Source organism: Sminthopsis crassicaudata, chromosome 3 (genome assembly GCF_048593235.1).
Source record: "Sminthopsis crassicaudata isolate SCR6 chromosome 3, ASM4859323v1, whole genome shotgun sequence".
NCBI classification, from domain to species: Eukaryota; Metazoa; Chordata; class Mammalia; order Dasyuromorphia; family Dasyuridae; genus Sminthopsis; species Sminthopsis crassicaudata.
In genome coordinates this window covers 173409499-173427260 of record NC_133619.1, presented here as the reverse complement: position 1 = coordinate 173427260, position 17762 = coordinate 173409499, and the positions used below count along the sequence as shown (strand labels likewise).

The 17762-nt window shown below is 32.5% G+C and overlaps 1 protein-coding gene across 3 annotated transcripts in view; it reads right to left on the bottom strand.

The window, feature by feature from the left end:
• Positions 1-10989: 10989 nt before the first annotated feature.
• Positions 10990-17762, bottom strand: part of TMCO3 (transmembrane and coiled-coil domains 3) — a 65711-nt gene continuing 58938 nt past the window's right edge. For 2 of the 3 annotated variants that reach the window (XM_074299582.1, XM_074299583.1), the window contains exons 11-13: positions 15751-15830; positions 13934-14083; positions 10990-11175 (exon numbers count right to left, since the gene is read on the bottom strand). In XM_074299582.1, coding sequence (XP_074155683.1) covers positions 11062-11175; positions 13934-14083; positions 15751-15830 — 344 coding nt within the window. In that variant the 3' untranslated portion in view covers positions 10990-11061. Of the gene's footprint in view, positions 11176-13933; positions 14084-15750; positions 15831-17762 lie in introns of those variants that run through there. The other variant, XR_012487827.1, reaches the window with a different exon arrangement.

Sequence of the window (17762 nt, the reverse complement as noted above, 5' to 3'; positions counted from 1 at the left end):
CACTAAGTATATGCAAACTAGATTACATCATTATATCACACTAAGTATATATGTAAAGTAGAGAACTATTATCTCATCAATCACACTGAGTAAGTGCTTAACTATAAGCACCCTGCTATAAGTATCCTTGCTTCAAGTATACCTTACCCAGAGTTCTGGCTCTCTACATCTATCTATCTAACTATCTGTCTGTCTATCTATCTATCTAACTATGTATCTGTCTATCTATCTATCTATCTATCTATCTATCTATCTATCTATCTATCTATCTGTTAGTCTATCTGTCTATACACACACACACACACACACATATATATTATAAAAACAATGTAAATAGAACAAAATAACTGACATTGAATTTCACCAAATTATGACGGCCAAGTTTAGCCTAAACTTTTCAGAACATTGATTAATGAAGTATCTAATTATGACTTTAAAGGTCTGATGATAGAGCATGCGTCCTAATTCTTGGCAGAGAGGTAGTAGATTGGTAAGTACAGAATGAAGAACACTTTTTTTTTTTTTTTTTTTTTGGCCATAGTCAATTATCAACAGTTAAATTGATGTAACTTTACTTTTTGTTGCAAGGAAAGGTGAAGTTAGTCATTGGGAATGGAGTAGTATGGGCTTTATGTTGAGTTCCTTTGCTCTATGGAACATACTACTCCATCTTTTCCTGTAGTTTCTAGTGGATGCAGAATAATCACATGTTATTTGCATCTCTTTTCCTTTGTATTTACAGATCTTTCTCTTGATCCCTTGCAGAATTTGTCACTGGCATTGATAAATTTAACCATGTATCTTAAAATATGAAACAAAAAGTTGGTTTTTCCTACTATAGGAATTTCTTTCAAAAGGAACTATGTTTTTGCAAGGGTCAATGTTGAAAAATTACCCATGCATATAGTTTGTCAATAAAAAGCTATAATAACAATAAAAAAGAAAATTAACAAGATATATATATATATATATATATATATTTTTTTTTTTGTTTGTTTTGTTTTGTTTTTGTTTTTTCCTCAATCAGATATCCTCTTTGGTTTCTTTGGTGAGAAGAAAATTAAATTCTTTCCCACTATTAATATCTTCCCTATCAGATTATTGGTTTATGTTTAGTCTTTAATTTTCTATCTTCTAAGATTTTTGGAAATTACAGTCTTTTTTGGTTTCAGACTATTTTTCCTATTGCTCACTTTCTGACTCCCTTCTCTTTAATGGCAGTTTCCCTAAGGGCTGGATTTCAAAGCATTCCAGCAATTTACAGTTCACTATGTACATATCTACCCCCAAGTGACTTCTAGAAGGGCAATACTGACCCTGACTAGATACTGGGCTCTTTCCTTCAGCTTAGTAGCCTGCCATATAAGCAAACACATACTTCTCCCTTTCCCTCTGTTCCTTTTCTGGTTGAGCTCTGTTGCTTGTGTATTACAGTCTGAACAAATTTCTGACTTTGTTTCTCATTACCACTGGTGGAGCAAGTTCTGTTGCAAGTGTTATGGATTGGTAGTCCTAGTAATGGGACTTTTGTGGTGGTGGCAGATAGGGCATAGAATGAGCATATTAGGGATTACTTTGCTATTTTTCCTTAACTTTTTACTCTGGGTTCTTGCTATCTTAGTCTGTGGAAGTAGGAGAAATTGCTTTGTCTCTGGAATTGAGTTCCTAATTTGGAGAAATTTTAGAGATTGTGAGAATTGGGGAAAATGTGTAGTCCTCTGTCTTATGATTTTGCCTGTATTTGCCTAACACCTAGCACAGACTTGGCACATATTAAGTTCTAAACAGGGGCAGCTAGGTGGCGCAGTGGATAGAGCACCAGCCCTGAATTCAGGAAGACCGAGTTCAAATCTGGTCTCAGACACTTAATACTTTCTAGCTGTATGACCCTGGGCAAGTCACTTAACCCCAGCCTTGGGGGGGGGGGGAGTTCTAAACAAATTTTTAATTGACTTAAGAAAAAATTCTCTAAGATTTAATATTTTTTTTTAGTATTTATTAAAAAAAATTTATTTTATTTTCTCCAAGAACACATTTAAGATAGTTTTCAACATTCATTTTGATTGGCAATGGTACAGAATAGATTAATATAGGTAGAATTGTCATTTTTATTATATCAGCTCAGCCTATTGGTATTTTTCTGATTATTTAGCTCTGACTTTATTTGTATGAAAAATGTTTTATAATTATGTTGATATAGTTCCTAGTTTTATCTTGACAGATAGACTCCCAAATATTTTATATTGTCTACAGTGACTTTAAGTCAGATTTCTTTCTATTTCTTGCTGCTGGGCTTTGTTGGTAACGCATAGGAATGCTAATGATTTATGTAGGTTTATTTTATATCCTGAAGCTTTATTAGAGTTGTTAATTGTTTCAAGGAATTTTTCACTTAATCCTCTAGGATTCTCTAAATATCCCTTCATATTATCTACAAAGAATAGTTGTTTCCTCATTGCTTACTCAAATTTCTTCAATTCTTTTTTCTTCTCTTATTGCTAAAGTTAACATTTCTAGTACACTATTGAATAATAGTGGTGATAATGGGCTGTAAGAGTCCAAAGAAAGGTCAGGCAAACACAATTGAGATGTAAGTAGACCAATGGTCTTTAGGATCCCCAAATGTGCTTAAGAATTGAGTACTTAGGGACTTCCTTTGTGGGTGGGACCTCCACCCATGGTGGGAACCTAGATCTGAAGTCTTGGTCAAGTTCGGGATGTAACCATCATTGATTGGCTTGTGTCTGTCACCTCATTGACCCTATTTAAGTTCTGGACAGGAAGAGCCCTTCCCTTTTCTCTTTCCCTTTTCCCCCTCTTACCACCTAGAGACTGGACTGGGAGATCGATACTAAGGTATGTGCAAGAGGTCATAGAGTAGATGTGATTTATGGGAATAAAGTATAAGGTTGTTCATTTAAACTCTTGGGTGCTCTGTTGTGCTTCAACTGCTTCCATATGAGATAGTAGCTGGGGGATTCTGAGAACCTTAAAACAGAGATGAGTGATATTGATAGTATATTTACCAGATTTTCTCTGATAGGCCTAGGAATAAGGACAGATTAGCATTAGTTAGGAAGAGTAAAAATAACCCTAACAAAGGGCAACCTTGTTTCACCCCTGATCCTATTGGAAATGCTTCTAGCTTATCCTCATTACATATTATATTTGCTGATGGTTTTAGATAGATGCTTATTATTGTAAGGAGAACTCATTTATTTCTATACTCTCTAGTGGTTTTTTTTTTTTTTAATAGGAATAGGTCTTACATTTTGCCAAATGCTTTTTCTGCATTTATTGAGACAATCATATGATTTCTGATAATTATTGATATGGTCTATTATGCAGATACTTTGCCTGATATTCAAACAGTTCTGAATTCCTGGTATAAATCGCACTTGGTCATAGTGAATTATCCTGGTAACAAGTTGTTGTAATCTCTTTAATGTTTTAAGATTATGCATCAATATTCATTAGAGAAATTTGTGTATAATTTTCTGTTTCAGCTCTTCCTGGTTTAGGTATCAGTACCACATCTGTATCAGAAAAGGAATTTGGTAGAATTCCTTTACCTATTTTCTCAAAAAGTTTTATGTTGTAGAATTGTTCTTTAAATGTTTGGTAGAATTCACTTGTAAACCCAGTTAGCCCTGGAGATTTTTTTCTTAGTTCTTTCATGGCTTGTTCAATTTCTTTTTCTAAAATGGGACTGTTATTTTATTTCCTCTTGTTAATCTGAGCAATTTATATTTTCATAAATATTCATCCATTTCACTTAGATTGTCAGACTTATTAGCATACAATTGAGGAAAATAGCTCCTAATTATTGTTCTAATTTCCTCTTCATTGGTGGTAAATTCACCCTTTTTTATTTTTGATACTTGTAATTTGGTTTTCCAAAGGCTTATTTTGTAGCGGGCTTTTTTTCCCCCCCATAAAACTGAGTTTTATTCAATTCAATTTTATTAAACTCTCTTAGGATTTTCAAAGTTTATAAATTTGGTAATGGGGGGTTAATTTGTTATTTTTCTAGCTTTTTTAGTTGCATGCAAATTCATGGATCTCCTTTCCCTATTTTATGTAAATAAATTTATTTAGATATAAATTTTCTCCTAAGAACTGCTTTGGCTGCGTCACAAATTTTGGCACGTTGTCTCATTGTCACTCTTTTGGATGAAAATGTTTCTAAGATTTGTTTGACCCACTCTTTAGTAATAGATTTAATTTGCAATTAATTTTTGGCCTATCTTTCCCATGGCCCTTTATTAAATATAATTTTTACTGTATCATGATCTAAAAAGGATGTATTTAATATTTCTGCCTTTTTGCATTTGTGAGGTTTTTATATTCTGATATATGGTCAATTTTTTTCTGTAGGTGCCATATACCACTAAGAAAAAATATATATTCCTTGTCCCTATTCAATTTTCTCAAGTCACCTATCATACCTAACTTTCCTAAAATTCTATTCATTTCTTTTACTTTACTATGTGGTTAGACTTATCTAGTTCTAAGGAAGGCTGAGATGTCCCTTAAGTACAATTTTGTATTCTTGCAACTCACCTCTAAGAATCTGGGTGCACCATATATCTGGTGCATATATGTTTAGTTTTGATATTACTTCATTATCTACGGTACTCTTTAGTAAGATATAGTTTTCTTCTCCCCCTCCCCCCCTTTTAATTATATCCTATTTTTGTTTTTGCTTGGTTGAGCTCAGGATCACTGCCCTGCTTTTTTTTTTTTTTTTTTTTTTAATTCCAGCTGAAGCTGAACAACATATTATAGGGTTCTGGCTTTTAATACACTGTTTTCAACTTCCATTTTATGGAAGAGTTCATATCATTTACTTTCACAGTTATTAACTTTTATTTCCTTCCATCCTATTTTTCCCCTTTTAAATTTTACTCTTTCCATTCACCTTTGCTTCTGACCTCCATCTCCTTCAATCTGCCTTACCTTTTATCAGCTTCCCCCTTCTTATCACCCTTTGCTCTTCCCTTTTTTTTGACTCTTCCTATTTCCCTATAGGCTGGGACAAATTTCCATACCAAACTAAACATGTTATTCCCTCTTTGAGGCAAATCTGATGATTAAGGTACAAACATTGCTCAACTCCCTCCCTTATTTCCCTCTATTGTAATAAATCTTTTGTGCCTCTTCATATGGCATAATTTACCCCATTTTACCTCCTGCTTCTTCTTCTAGAACGATCCTTTTTTTCCATCTCTTTAATTTCTTTTTTATATCATCACATCAAAATGAACTTATAACCACATTCTCTATGTATACATATCCCTTCTAAATGCCCTCACAAAGATACAGTTCTCAAGAGCTACAATTATCTTCCTGTCTAGGGTTGTAAACATTTTAATGTTCAAATAACATATATATTTCTTCCTTTCCTGTTTACTCTTTTATGCTTCTCTTGAGTCTTGTATTTGAGGATCAAATTTTCTGTTCAGCGCTGGTCTTTTTTTCAGAAATGATTGAAAATTCCCATTTCATTCAAGGTTCTTTTGCCCTGAAAGATAATGCTCAATTTTGCTGGATAGATGATTCTTGTTCATACTCCAAGCTCCTTTGCTTTCCAAATATCATATTCCAGGCCTTCCAGTTCTTTAATGTGGAAGCTGCCAGATGCTAGGTAATCCTGATTGTGGCTCCTTAATACTTGGATTGCTTCTTTCTGGCTTCTTGCAGTGTTTTCTCTTTGATTTGATAATTCTGGAATTTAGCTATAATATTCCTTGGAATTTTCATTTTGGGGTCTTTTTCAGGTGGTAATTGATGGATTCTTTCAATGACTATTTTGTCCTCTGGTTCTAGAGTATCAGAGCAGGTTTCTTTGATGATTTCTTGATGTTCCAGAATCTTTTTTTTGATCATGGCTTTTAGGGAGTCCAATAATTCTTAAGTTAGCTCTCCTGGATCTATTTTCCAGATTGGTTGTTTTTCCAAAGAGATATTTTATATATTTTTCCATTTTTCCAAATTTTGTTTGACTAATTCATAATGTCTCACTGGATCATTCACTTCCATTTGTCTAATTCTAGTCCCAGCTCTTTTGCCAAGGTTTGAGGGCTTGCAATTTACCTTCTGTATTTGGATTGGAGGTCTCACAACTGGCCTATTGAGCCACTGGCCCTCTGAGCCAGGAGCAGGTCTATATTTTGGCTAAGAACTTCTCACTAAATTCCCAGGGCTTGGGTGGATTTCCCTCTTGCCCTATTCAGATCTTTTCTGAAATCCCTTCCAAGATATCATATGTTGTAAAATAGTTTCACTTTGAATGTTTATGGATTCTTTCACTCCAGAATCTGTTCAGAGGCCTTGATCTAGGATCGAGTCTAAAGAAAACTGGGGAGAGCTCAGGCAATGTTCTGACTTCTTTCTGCCATCTTGACTCCACTCTATTTTTATAGATATATAAACTTAATATTTTTAAGAATTGCAACTGTGTTGATCAAAATTCTTAAGTTGTTTTTCTTTACACATTATGCCATTATGCAAACTTTTTTTTTCTGCTTATCTCATTATCAGTTTGTATCAATCAATTCTCACTTTCCTTTCAGCTCTATGACTACTACAAAAAGTGCCAGATAAAGTTTTGTATATATGATACCTCTCCAGTCTTTGATCTCCTTGGGGTTGGTAGTGGGTTGGCTGGGTCAGAGTAACTTTTTAAAAATTATAATACCTAACTATATTCAAGAATTTGGACCAATTCATAACTTCAACAATGCATTAGTGAGTGAGCTGGTCTTGGCAAAGTTCCTAAAATATTTGCTTTTTGTCATCTTTGAAAATCTGCTGGGTATCAGTGCCAAGATCATTCTAACCTTTTGGCTTACCATGCTAGAGTTTAGTCATGTTGAGTTTGCAAATTTAGGTCTTTTTTATACTCTTGCCTAGGCAAGAGTACTTCTCCCATATTATACTCTTTCCTTGATCTCTCATTGATCACAGAGATTGAGCTACTAAATGAATGGTTGTCTTCAAAGATGAAAAATTCTCACTTCCATATTCAATTCTCAGTTTAGTTAAAACAAGAACTATTAAAAAATTACCTGAGGCATATAAGACTCAAACAAGGAAGTAAAACACTGTGCCCCAAAGCAGCTTTTAGACAACACATAAAGAGGTAGAGAAGTGGAATGAGGAGGAAAAGGGAAGGGAGAGATTATGTTTTGCTGTGATATTGTTTAGAAATGGTTAGGCAGGGCTTTGGTGGGAGGAAAAAAAGTCCTGGCAGAATGTAGAATCTTTTGTAAATTGCTCAGAAATAAGGTGAAAGCTTACCAATAGAGCCTAAGGTCCAAAAGGAATAAATTGAGTCCCTATAGGAGGAAGAAGGAGGCCAGAATATGGGCAGCATAGTCTCGAAATAACTAGGAAGTTATAAGACCTATTTCTGAGCAAGATAACATTGATCCTCATTGAGGATCCCTTATCCTCGAATCATGCAGTAATGACCAACTCATGTAGGATGAGCAAAGTATAATTTAGTATGCCTACTCCAGTGGTTCCAAACAGGAATAAAATCGCAATTAGGCACTTATAGGCCACAAAATATTTGATGAAGAGAGGTTTACTTAACCATAAAAAGGATCAATAAGGATACATTGATTGGAGTAGAAAGGAGCTCCTTTCTGCTTCCACATTTGTCACATTAATGACCACATCCATTGATTCTAAGAGTAATAGGAATTCCATCAAGCTTGATGAAGTCCAATTTCTAATAGGCCATATGCTTTTCAATACTTCACCAGGCCAGTAATAATGAAAAGAGCCCCTTTAGCCCTTTAAAGGAAAAACAACCCAGACTACATAAAACAAAATGCTGCTCCAACCAGATGTAACAAAATATACCAAATACAAATGATGGCATCATCAATGATGATTCCCATTCATCCATATGTATTGTTTGAAAAAAATGTAATACACCAATACTTAGTAAAGTAACTGTGTTTTATCCACTTTGGCCATCATACCTAGTTCCAAGAACTATAATATTTGCGGGTAGGCACTGTTTCTTTTTGGTCTTTTTACCCCTAGTGCCTGGTATATAGTAGATGATTAATAAATGCTTATTGACTGTTTAAAGAAGGTCCAAAAAGATATCATTGATAAATTATACAAGGGATTAATAATAGGATCAAAATCATGTCTTAAGATCTTGCTTCCTCAAAACTGTAAACATGCACATACAGAGTAAAAATTTTTATCAGGTTTTTAAAAGTGTGAAGCAAAATTTTCTTTTAAGGGGCAGCTATGGTAAAGTGTATAGATCACTGGCCCTGGTATCAAGAGGCCCCGAGTTCAAATCCAATCAAATCCAATAGTTAACATTTCCTAGCTGGATGATCCTGGGCAAGTCACTTAACCCCAACTGTCTCTCAAAAATATAGTAAAACCAAAAAACCCAAAACACAGACCAAGAACAAAACATATATTAGATAAAGATTTTTTTTAGAGGGGAGAGGAAAGAAGATTTGTCCTAGGGGTAGATCTAAACCTTTGTAATAACAGGATAATTATGATTGAATTATTCTTTACCAAAAAAAAAAAAACAACCCAAAAACAAAACAAGCCACAAGTTTTTAAATGCACAAAAATATTTTCAAGATTTTTCTTTAAATAAATTTATTATATGAATAACCCTTGCCTCAGACAGTGTTTAGTTTTAGACTTTTTTTAAACAAGAAATCCTAAGTACACATGAAAAGCACTTATATTTCTACATACCCTTCTGCACAAAGATATTTAATGACAAAATAACAGTGCCTTTAAAATTTTAATCTATTATTTAAATGAATTCTTTAGTATAAAAAGAAGCCATTTAAATTTGTCAAAACCTAAATCCTACTAGCATACTCATTCTAGAACAAATTAAAGAGAACACTGCAAAGCTTTACTTTTTAAATAAATCGGCACTAAAACAGCACAAATGTTTTTTTAAAAATGAAGAATCTTACGTCACATTTTCACTTATATTAAAGTGGCTTTCATAATCTGTGAAAGCAGATCTAAATTTGTACAAAATTAACACTGTAAAATTATTAAAGTACTTCAATATTTCTATATTTTAAATCCCAAAAACTGAAAAAAAAAAAAAAAAAGTAAGAAAGAAAAAAGAGTAGTCCTGTTACTTTTTCAAAAAGTGTGTAAGTTATACTAATTCTTATTGGGAGAAGAAAAGGCTGGCCAACTATAAGCAAATTTAATATATGCAAACCTGGATTTACAAAAAAATCAGCACTAACTATTCACTCTTTAAAAAAAAAAATACAATTCCTTTTAAGGGCCAGAATCCCTAATGCTTTTTAAATATTTTACTTAGCCAAAAAAAATGTATACAATTTTTTTTTTTAACAATTGTAAACCATTGCATAAGTAGAGCTGCAATCAGAAGTTTTATTTTAAGAAGTTGGTGAGCCATAAATTACTACTGATTCTAGCTATTTGAAAAGCTGCTGAAATCTTAGGTTTTTCAAATACCATAATAGCTCATATTACTCATTTTTATTCGTTTAACTTCCCTTTAATGCATCTTTGCATATCAAGAAGTTTCAGGAGGTAACTAATTCATTTAAGCCTGCTATAACATGAGATTCTTTATAGGATTTCTCATATAAATATTCTTTTAAAACTGATATGATATTAGCCAGGTTTCCAGATAATAGCTTCATAATTGCCAATAGGTAAAACTAGTCCCATTTATATTACTCACATGTTGCTTTACCAGAAACATGAATAGGTAAAATGGTAGCAAGTAACAGGGAAATATTTGGAATGTCTATCAAGTTTATTGTAAACAAATGTAGATGCAGAATATTTTAAAAATATTCCTTTGAATTTGAAAATTCTTATAAATTTAGTCTGTTTTATTGATTGACATAAAGATGTTTTCATGTCCACTATTGATAAATTTCTAACTTATTGACTATTAATGAAATTTATATAATTTTTTTCTCCTGTATGATATCCTTATTTATAATTTGCTTCTAGGAAGGGCAATTCCACCATTTAAGAGATAAACCATTTTGCTAAGTAAATTATTTTCTTGTAATAAAACTATCACCACCTAGCTTGTCAATTTGTAAGTTCAGATTTTTCTCACATGTAATTTCTTAAAATAGAGTACACAGAAGAAATTTTTCTTGTACCACATAGCTAGAAGTTGGACATTCCAAAAAGCAAAAAATCTAATCTGACTTCTTAGTGAATAATATATGAACACATAAACAAAATATTTAAATTGATAAAAAAGAGTGTGTAGGGATTTATCAGCATCAGAATTTAATCTGTAATCAAGATTTCAAAAAAAAAAAAAAAAACCCCTCAGAGGTTCAAGAACATTATACCCGATCAAAGATAGTTTTTACTGAAGAATGTAGGCAAAATACAACTGAAAGTTCAAACACATTTTTAAAAATAATGCAGTAATATTAAAATGAGTATTTAAAGGAGATAAAATAAAAAAGCAAATAGGCACTAGGAGATAGTCATCTCATTTTAGAACATAAGTTTTGAGCATTTTAAACATTAAAATTAAGCTACCAAAATCTGCATTAAATACATTCACACCACTTGTTTTAATGATAAATGCTTGATCTACAGATGACAAACCTAGAAATTACATAAACAGCTATTTTAGCAAGGTACCACAGGCACCATTAAATAAGACATTTTAATTTTTGTTTTCTACCAAAAAAGGTAAATAAATAGATCAATTAACAAAAGAAGATGTGAATAAAATTGGGGAAAAGGCACATCCAGGCAAAATAGTCAAGGCGATTTGCATGATGCATTATTTTCAAAGCAATTCTACTGTCCATAATTGAATCTAAATGGGTTATTTTGGAAGATTCTAAAACATGACAAAGCATATTTAGTAAGCTGTGCAAACATCAAAACATTAATAATTTAAAATAGTTTGTATTACTTTAAAATATATGTAAGGCTCATAAGAAGATATATCATAAATTCCTGCAAAGATATTTGGGATTTATTATTTTTGCAAAGTAATATATTATTCTGAGATGAATGCTTTTGTTTTCAAGTACTTAATCGTCTTTCTGGTCTTGGCAAACATTTCATAATTGCAGCTTTCCATAATGCTGGGGCAAGTAAAAGACTTAGAGTAGTTACACTCAATATAAGAAGGTAGACCTGAAAATAAGAAATGCAAAATGATTACTTTTTATGACTCACAGTAAATTAAAACATTGTACCCATATAGATTCGTGGGCTAAAATAGGAAGAAATTATAATTTAATAATCATAAAGTGTATTTATTGCTTATTTAATAAATAACATATCCAATTTAATTGATGCCTTTCTCTGCCTCCTTTTTAAAATAAAAATGCCTTTTGATAGTTCTTGATTCTCTTAAATGGGGTTGAGGATGAGGCTTCCTTTAAACAAAATTCCATTCTAAAAGATTAGATTTCATTGTATATTACAATAAAAATAGGTTTACATATACATTTTTATATTTAAAAGATGTAAAAAGATGGACAGCCATCTAATTTCCACAGTCAAAATCATGTTTCATTGTCTAAAGATGATGGAAAACAAAACAAAAAAACTGTGATGCATAAAATAAAACTGCTGTTTGTTTCCAGTGGTGACCTATACTTCAGAAATAGAAGATATCACTATATACAATGTATTATTGAGGAAATGTTTACTTTGAACAAGTTGTAGAATGGTGCAGTGAGAGCAGAAAAAGTTCTGTTTACCCTCTCTCTCTTCTCCCCTTTTCCTAAAATAAAAAGTTTAGACTAAAGGATCACCAAAATCTCTTTAAGATCTATATCTGGAAGCAGGTGTTTAAGGAAAAGTATTTTATTTTCTTGAACTTAAATCCACATTTGGGATTCCCTTGTGTGGGATATTGTAATAGGTGCATCTGTTGCATTACTACACAAAAACCACATGATGGCAAAGAAGAAGACTTCTAGCACACTAGAAGGAATTTTAGAGGACTTATGATAAAATATGGACAAAAACTGTGTTGGATGGGTTGCAATCTGAGTCAAGGAAACAAGCATCTTTTAATGCAAATGACTAAGTACAAGGATACATTTTATTTTATCTTGGGTTTGTGATGAACCCTAGCTATATGTTTCTGTAGCATAACTAGGTGTCAACATGGTTTTCAGTGACTGATCATTCCCACTAAAAAACTTTGGGAACTTTTCTTATTCAGAATACCAAGAAGACACAACGAAGTGCAACAGTATACCAATGGGCTGAGTTGGGAAGAACAAAAATATGACAATTCTACCAGTGATTATGATTTAAAAGCTGGGAGAAAAGTGGGGACCAGTGGAGGCAAATGACTTCTCAAGGTTGTAGTCAGATATTATAAGCAGAATTTGAATCCAAATCCAGTATTCTATCCATTTTTCCAAGCCATGCCTGCTTCCTTCCCCCTTCATTGATTATTCCTGGGTCATAGACCTGGGATGAGTTGAAGCAAAAGCAACTCTCACTTCATCCTTAATACCTTATCCTTAACACTGCTCAATGGAGCAGCAGGCAGAGCTCTAGACCTGTAATCAAGAAGAATTAATTCAAATCTGGCCTCTTGTGGACCCTGGATGTGTCACTTAACCTGTTTGCCTCAGTATCCAAATGCAAAATGGGGATAATAAAGAACACTTACCTTGCTGAGTTGTTGGAAAAATTGAATGAGATAACTAATAATGAGATAATTGAAGTGATCTGTAATCTTAAAGTGCTTTAAAAATGTTAGCTATTATTAACATTTCTCTCAAACTTGAAACTATATTATTATAACATCTATCTAAATTGAATAGCGAAAAAGAGCTTGTTTACTTAGCTAGCTTATCCACCAGCCATATTTTGTATACATCCAATATTGATAATAAATTTTAAGAGTTTCCTGGCATGCAGTAACAGGTATACCATTTAAATGTACACCAAATGTCTCAAAAATAGAGAACCATTTTGTTTATAAAAAGCAAATAGAGTAATTTATACTTAGATATCAATTCAACCCAGTAGTAGTTTAAAAGTTTAAAATGCATCAGATTTTTACTTGTCCTTATTAGTGAAAATTTTTCTTCAGTAGTAATCCTTTATTTTTTAACTATTGAAAGGTTTTTCATAAATAAAATAACAACTATGTAACTATAGTAACATAGTTATATATTATACATTTTATATATATATATTATACTCTATATAGTAGTATATAGCATATATATACTAACATATTGCTACTATTTCATAGTAACAATAGTAACTATGAAAAATATTGAAGTATTTTGCCTAAAAGTAAAATTCAGGTTTAATAATTAAATCTTATATAAATAATTTATTATTATTTCTTAATAAAGCAATTAGAATATTTGTATTTATTTATATTGTGCTTAAAAGAATATCCCAAACTCTTTTTAAAAAACCATTAATTATTATAAGGTAAATTGGGGGTTTGGGAATTTCCTTCCTATTCCCTCCTACTTGACCGACTAAGCATCATTAAGTAAGTGATCAGCCATTTCCTGTGCTTTCTCATTCTTTCTCATTGAAAGAATCATTCTGTATCATTTCTCAAAAAAGGAATCATTTTTGCCAAGACTTTGGGTTTGATAAACTATAGAATAGCTTGAGGTAGGGGATCTATTTTGGGGAAGTGGTGTTTGGATCTGTGATTTCACTTGTATACTTAAAACTCTTTTTTTCTCATTTCTCACATCTCATCAATTAAAAACAAGTTTGATCTCCTGGTTCTTGACATTTTAAAATGAAATATCAAATCATAGTATTATACTAAGAAAATTAAACTTATTATGAAGTATCAAAATAAAACACCAAATACTATTAAAAAATTGATGATGGTGGAGTATTAATCTAGTCAGTTATGTGAGGAGTCACAGAAATGCTAATAAAAATTTACCTCTCGTGAGATGATTCCTGCTCTTCGTGCTCTACTTCCCAGAACAAAAGAAAATTCACTGACTTGTGCCAGTCCGGCTGAGACAATCCATTTGATGTACTGGCCACTCTTTGGCAGAATAAGGGATAAGACAAGTACTGCCAAAACAAACTTTGAAAGAAACATATTATTATTTTTAAAATATTCACACAAGAAACTTGCAAGTAATATACAGAATATATAGAAAATATAGAAAGTCAAAAGAGATATATATTCCAACAATATGTTAAACCAAGATTTCATATATGAGTACACTTTACTTTCTCAACGTATGATTGATGCAAGCATGAAGAATTAGTGCAATGAAATCATGAAGAAAAAGAATTGCTAGCCACTTGGCAATTGTTCATCAGCTGATGTCAATTAAATTTTTAATTTTAAAATTTTTTATTAGACATTATGTATCATGAAAATATTTCAGAACAATTTTATAATCCTGTCACTATTCAGCTAGTAGGGTCATCAAGTCTAAGAAAAATATTAGTCCAGACTGATAAAATATCCCTAAAAATAAGAATGTCTCCCTTTCATTACCCTATTATCAGGGCCTCCCCCTCAATAATGCCAAGTTCAATCTGGCACATGGTTCTGAGGATGATATAATCCAAATCCAAATAATATAAATTACTAGCCCAACAGAGTTAATCATAGCTTTTTTTTTTTTTTTTTAAATTCCAATGATGAGCTTCTGTGACAAAATATAGCTAGGGTACCCAAATAATAGCTGGTGACAGCAGTTGCCCCTACACTTTTTAAGAACTGTAAACATTTCAATATGAAGAACTAGGGTGTTTACTTTTCTCATCTCAACCTCTGACCTGTGGAAAGAGCGATGGCTCTGAATAGAGGGCTTTTAAATCTTACTACTTCAGAGTGTGACCTTGGACAAGTTGCATAACTTGCCTCACTCCCATTTTCATTTGAAAGATGAGGGAGTCTGAGCAGAGGGTCTTCTGAGATCCCTTCTAGTTCTAGATCTAAGATCCCATAACTACTTTATTATAAACCCATCTTCCATACTGGGAATATCAGATTAATATAAAACTATAGCCCAACCCAGAGCTCTGTTTCTCAGACCCTGTGGAGACTGGGAAGCAAAGCCTTCTCTGTTGACATATGGGTCGAATTTAAATGAAGAACATGGAATGTGAGAAATGAGATGTCAAAGTAGTTAATAAATTAAGTATATTGTAGCCAGTAACTGGATTTTTGTCAAAAGATAACCCCAAATGTAAATAATCAGTAGAGACTTGAATTCTAATTTCAACCCTTCCATTAAATATATTAAAGTGGAAGAAAAACTGTATTTGGAATCAGAGAATCTGAGTTTGAATCTTGGCTCTTACAATGCATCAAATTCAGCAAAAAAAATAAAAATAAAAAAAAAATTAACCTATTGTACCTCTGTTTCCATATCTGTAAAAGTGTTAGATTAGTGTCATTTAGGATTCTTATTAGCTACAAGACTGTGATCCAATGATCCATCTCTACTTTGCTTTTTCTATCTCTCAATGTAGCCAAAAAACCTGGATTTGAGTTTCATGTGTATTTCCTAGTTGTCTTTTCATCTGTAATATAGGGTTAATAAAAATTGCTCCAATTATCTCACATAGGTCTTGGTAAAAAAAAAAAAAAAGTTATTGATAAACTATAAGTACCATATGAATGCAAATGATCATTATTACCAGGAAATAATTTCAGTACAATAGAAGACAGAGCTCTATAACAAAATAAAAAGATTTTACTGGAAATGACAAAGCTACTAATAAAAATCATACCTTCATTATTACCACTGATAAGGTAAGGAACATCAAAACAGTAAGTTCATATATTACAAAAGTGGGAAAAACATGAAGACCTGTGAGAATAAGGAAAGAATAAATTAATTTCTTATACTTTATACCTGAATTGGCTACAAAAGTTTTAAACCAATGATCATTGTAAGATAAATTGGGAATTTGGGAATTTCCTTCCTATTCCCTCCTACTTGAACGATTAAGCATCATTAATTAACTAAGTGATTAGCCAACCATTCCCTGTGCTTTCTCATTCTAACCAAAAGGTCAAAAAGTTTTTTGTTTTTTTGTTTTTTGTGTGTGGGAGGTTCAATTTAACTAGAAAAGTGACTTCCTTCATCTTCTAGGGAAAAAAAAAGATCAGATGAGAAAGAAGCTCTTATTTTAATTTTCCTTCATTAGTTTCTTGTAATAAAGATAGAGACACTAATTAATGTCTGAAAAAATAAGAATCCCCAAAGAAATTTAAATGCAAAAAAATACACCATGGGTCAATACTACTGTCTAAGCCATATACCTCAAGAGAAAAATATACTGTATACATTGACGTACTTTCTCTAGTCAGTATTTTATACATAAATTCTGAAAAATATCTGCCTTACACAGCTCCTTCTACAGTCAACTAGAATCTCCTCCCCCTACTTTTACATAGTACTTCCTGGCCAACACGGAGGTTTCTTTAAGTAGAACACCTTTATAAACAAATGAATGACCATTCAGCAACAGAACAACTGATTAATTAGGTGAGAGAGCTACTCAGTGCTACTCCATTGTTTCTGTGTAGTTGATTCTGTTTCTATCCCTCTTTTTCAGTTACATATTCTTGCTTTACTTAGAATGGGGACAGAAGGCAGCCTATGATTGAACCTACCTCCTCACCTATCTCCTATCACCTATCAATCTTCTGCAGTCCAAAACTTATTAAGTTTGCTAACAAAGTTTTTGCCCTCCTAAAGGATATACCATTCTCCTAAAGATATACCATTTAAACAAATAAATACAAAGTGATTTCCATAGAGAGAATGCTTACAACCTAGAGAGAGCAGAAAGATTTGTGTGGGAGATGAAATTGAACTGTTTTATCAAGTGGAAGTAAGGAAAAACCCATTTCAGACATGTGGGCCTTTATGAATGGAGAGAGAACATTCATTTTGGGGGGAGGAGGGACACTGAGAGGAGCCTGGAAGAGGGACTATATGAAGAGAAGTACTATGGATCTAGGACTAAAGAGGGAGTCAGACTGAAGGACTGTAAATGCCATACTGAAGCTAAGTATTTTGATCCCAGATGTGAGTACCAGATGGGACTAAAAGATTTTTAGGAGGATTGGGTTATTATCAGTTGTGCAGAAAGACATATAAGAGAGGGACTAAGTGGGGGGGCTACTGAGCTGGTCTTGATAAGAGGAGAGAAGGCCTCAAAATTAAGACAGAGGGCATGTGAGTGGAAAAAAGGGAAGGACAAAGATTTGTTGGATAAACCAGAGAAATAGGGAAGATTCATAGGAAGAACTAGTAGTCTTTCCTTGGAATTAATGTTATGGAAGTCCTAACCTTGAGAGTTGAAGGAGAAACCTTTTCTATTATTTACAAAGCATGTTCTGCCATGTCTCTTCTAGAAACATGTATCAAAAATCTTTGATTTCATTAAGCCTTATCTCTACTCCAATATAAGTTTCTTAGAACAGTGAGCTTATCTTATGTGTTTATTCTTTGTTCTTGAAGCCTACTATGACATCAGGAAAGATGAAGCTATGACAGAAAGTAAACTGGATTTAAGTGAGGGAGGGCTGGGCAGTCATTTGTGTCTCAATATTTAAATGAATAAACAAAAGAGAAGTTTTAAAAGGAGATCTAGATTCTAATTAGTATTGTCACAGTTGAGTTTGGTCATCTTTTCACTAACAAAAAAGAGGCAAAAATTACAAAGAGGACTGATAGTTGCTAAAAAGTGAGATGCTTAAATAATTCATGTTTAAGCCACTCCTTTATTAG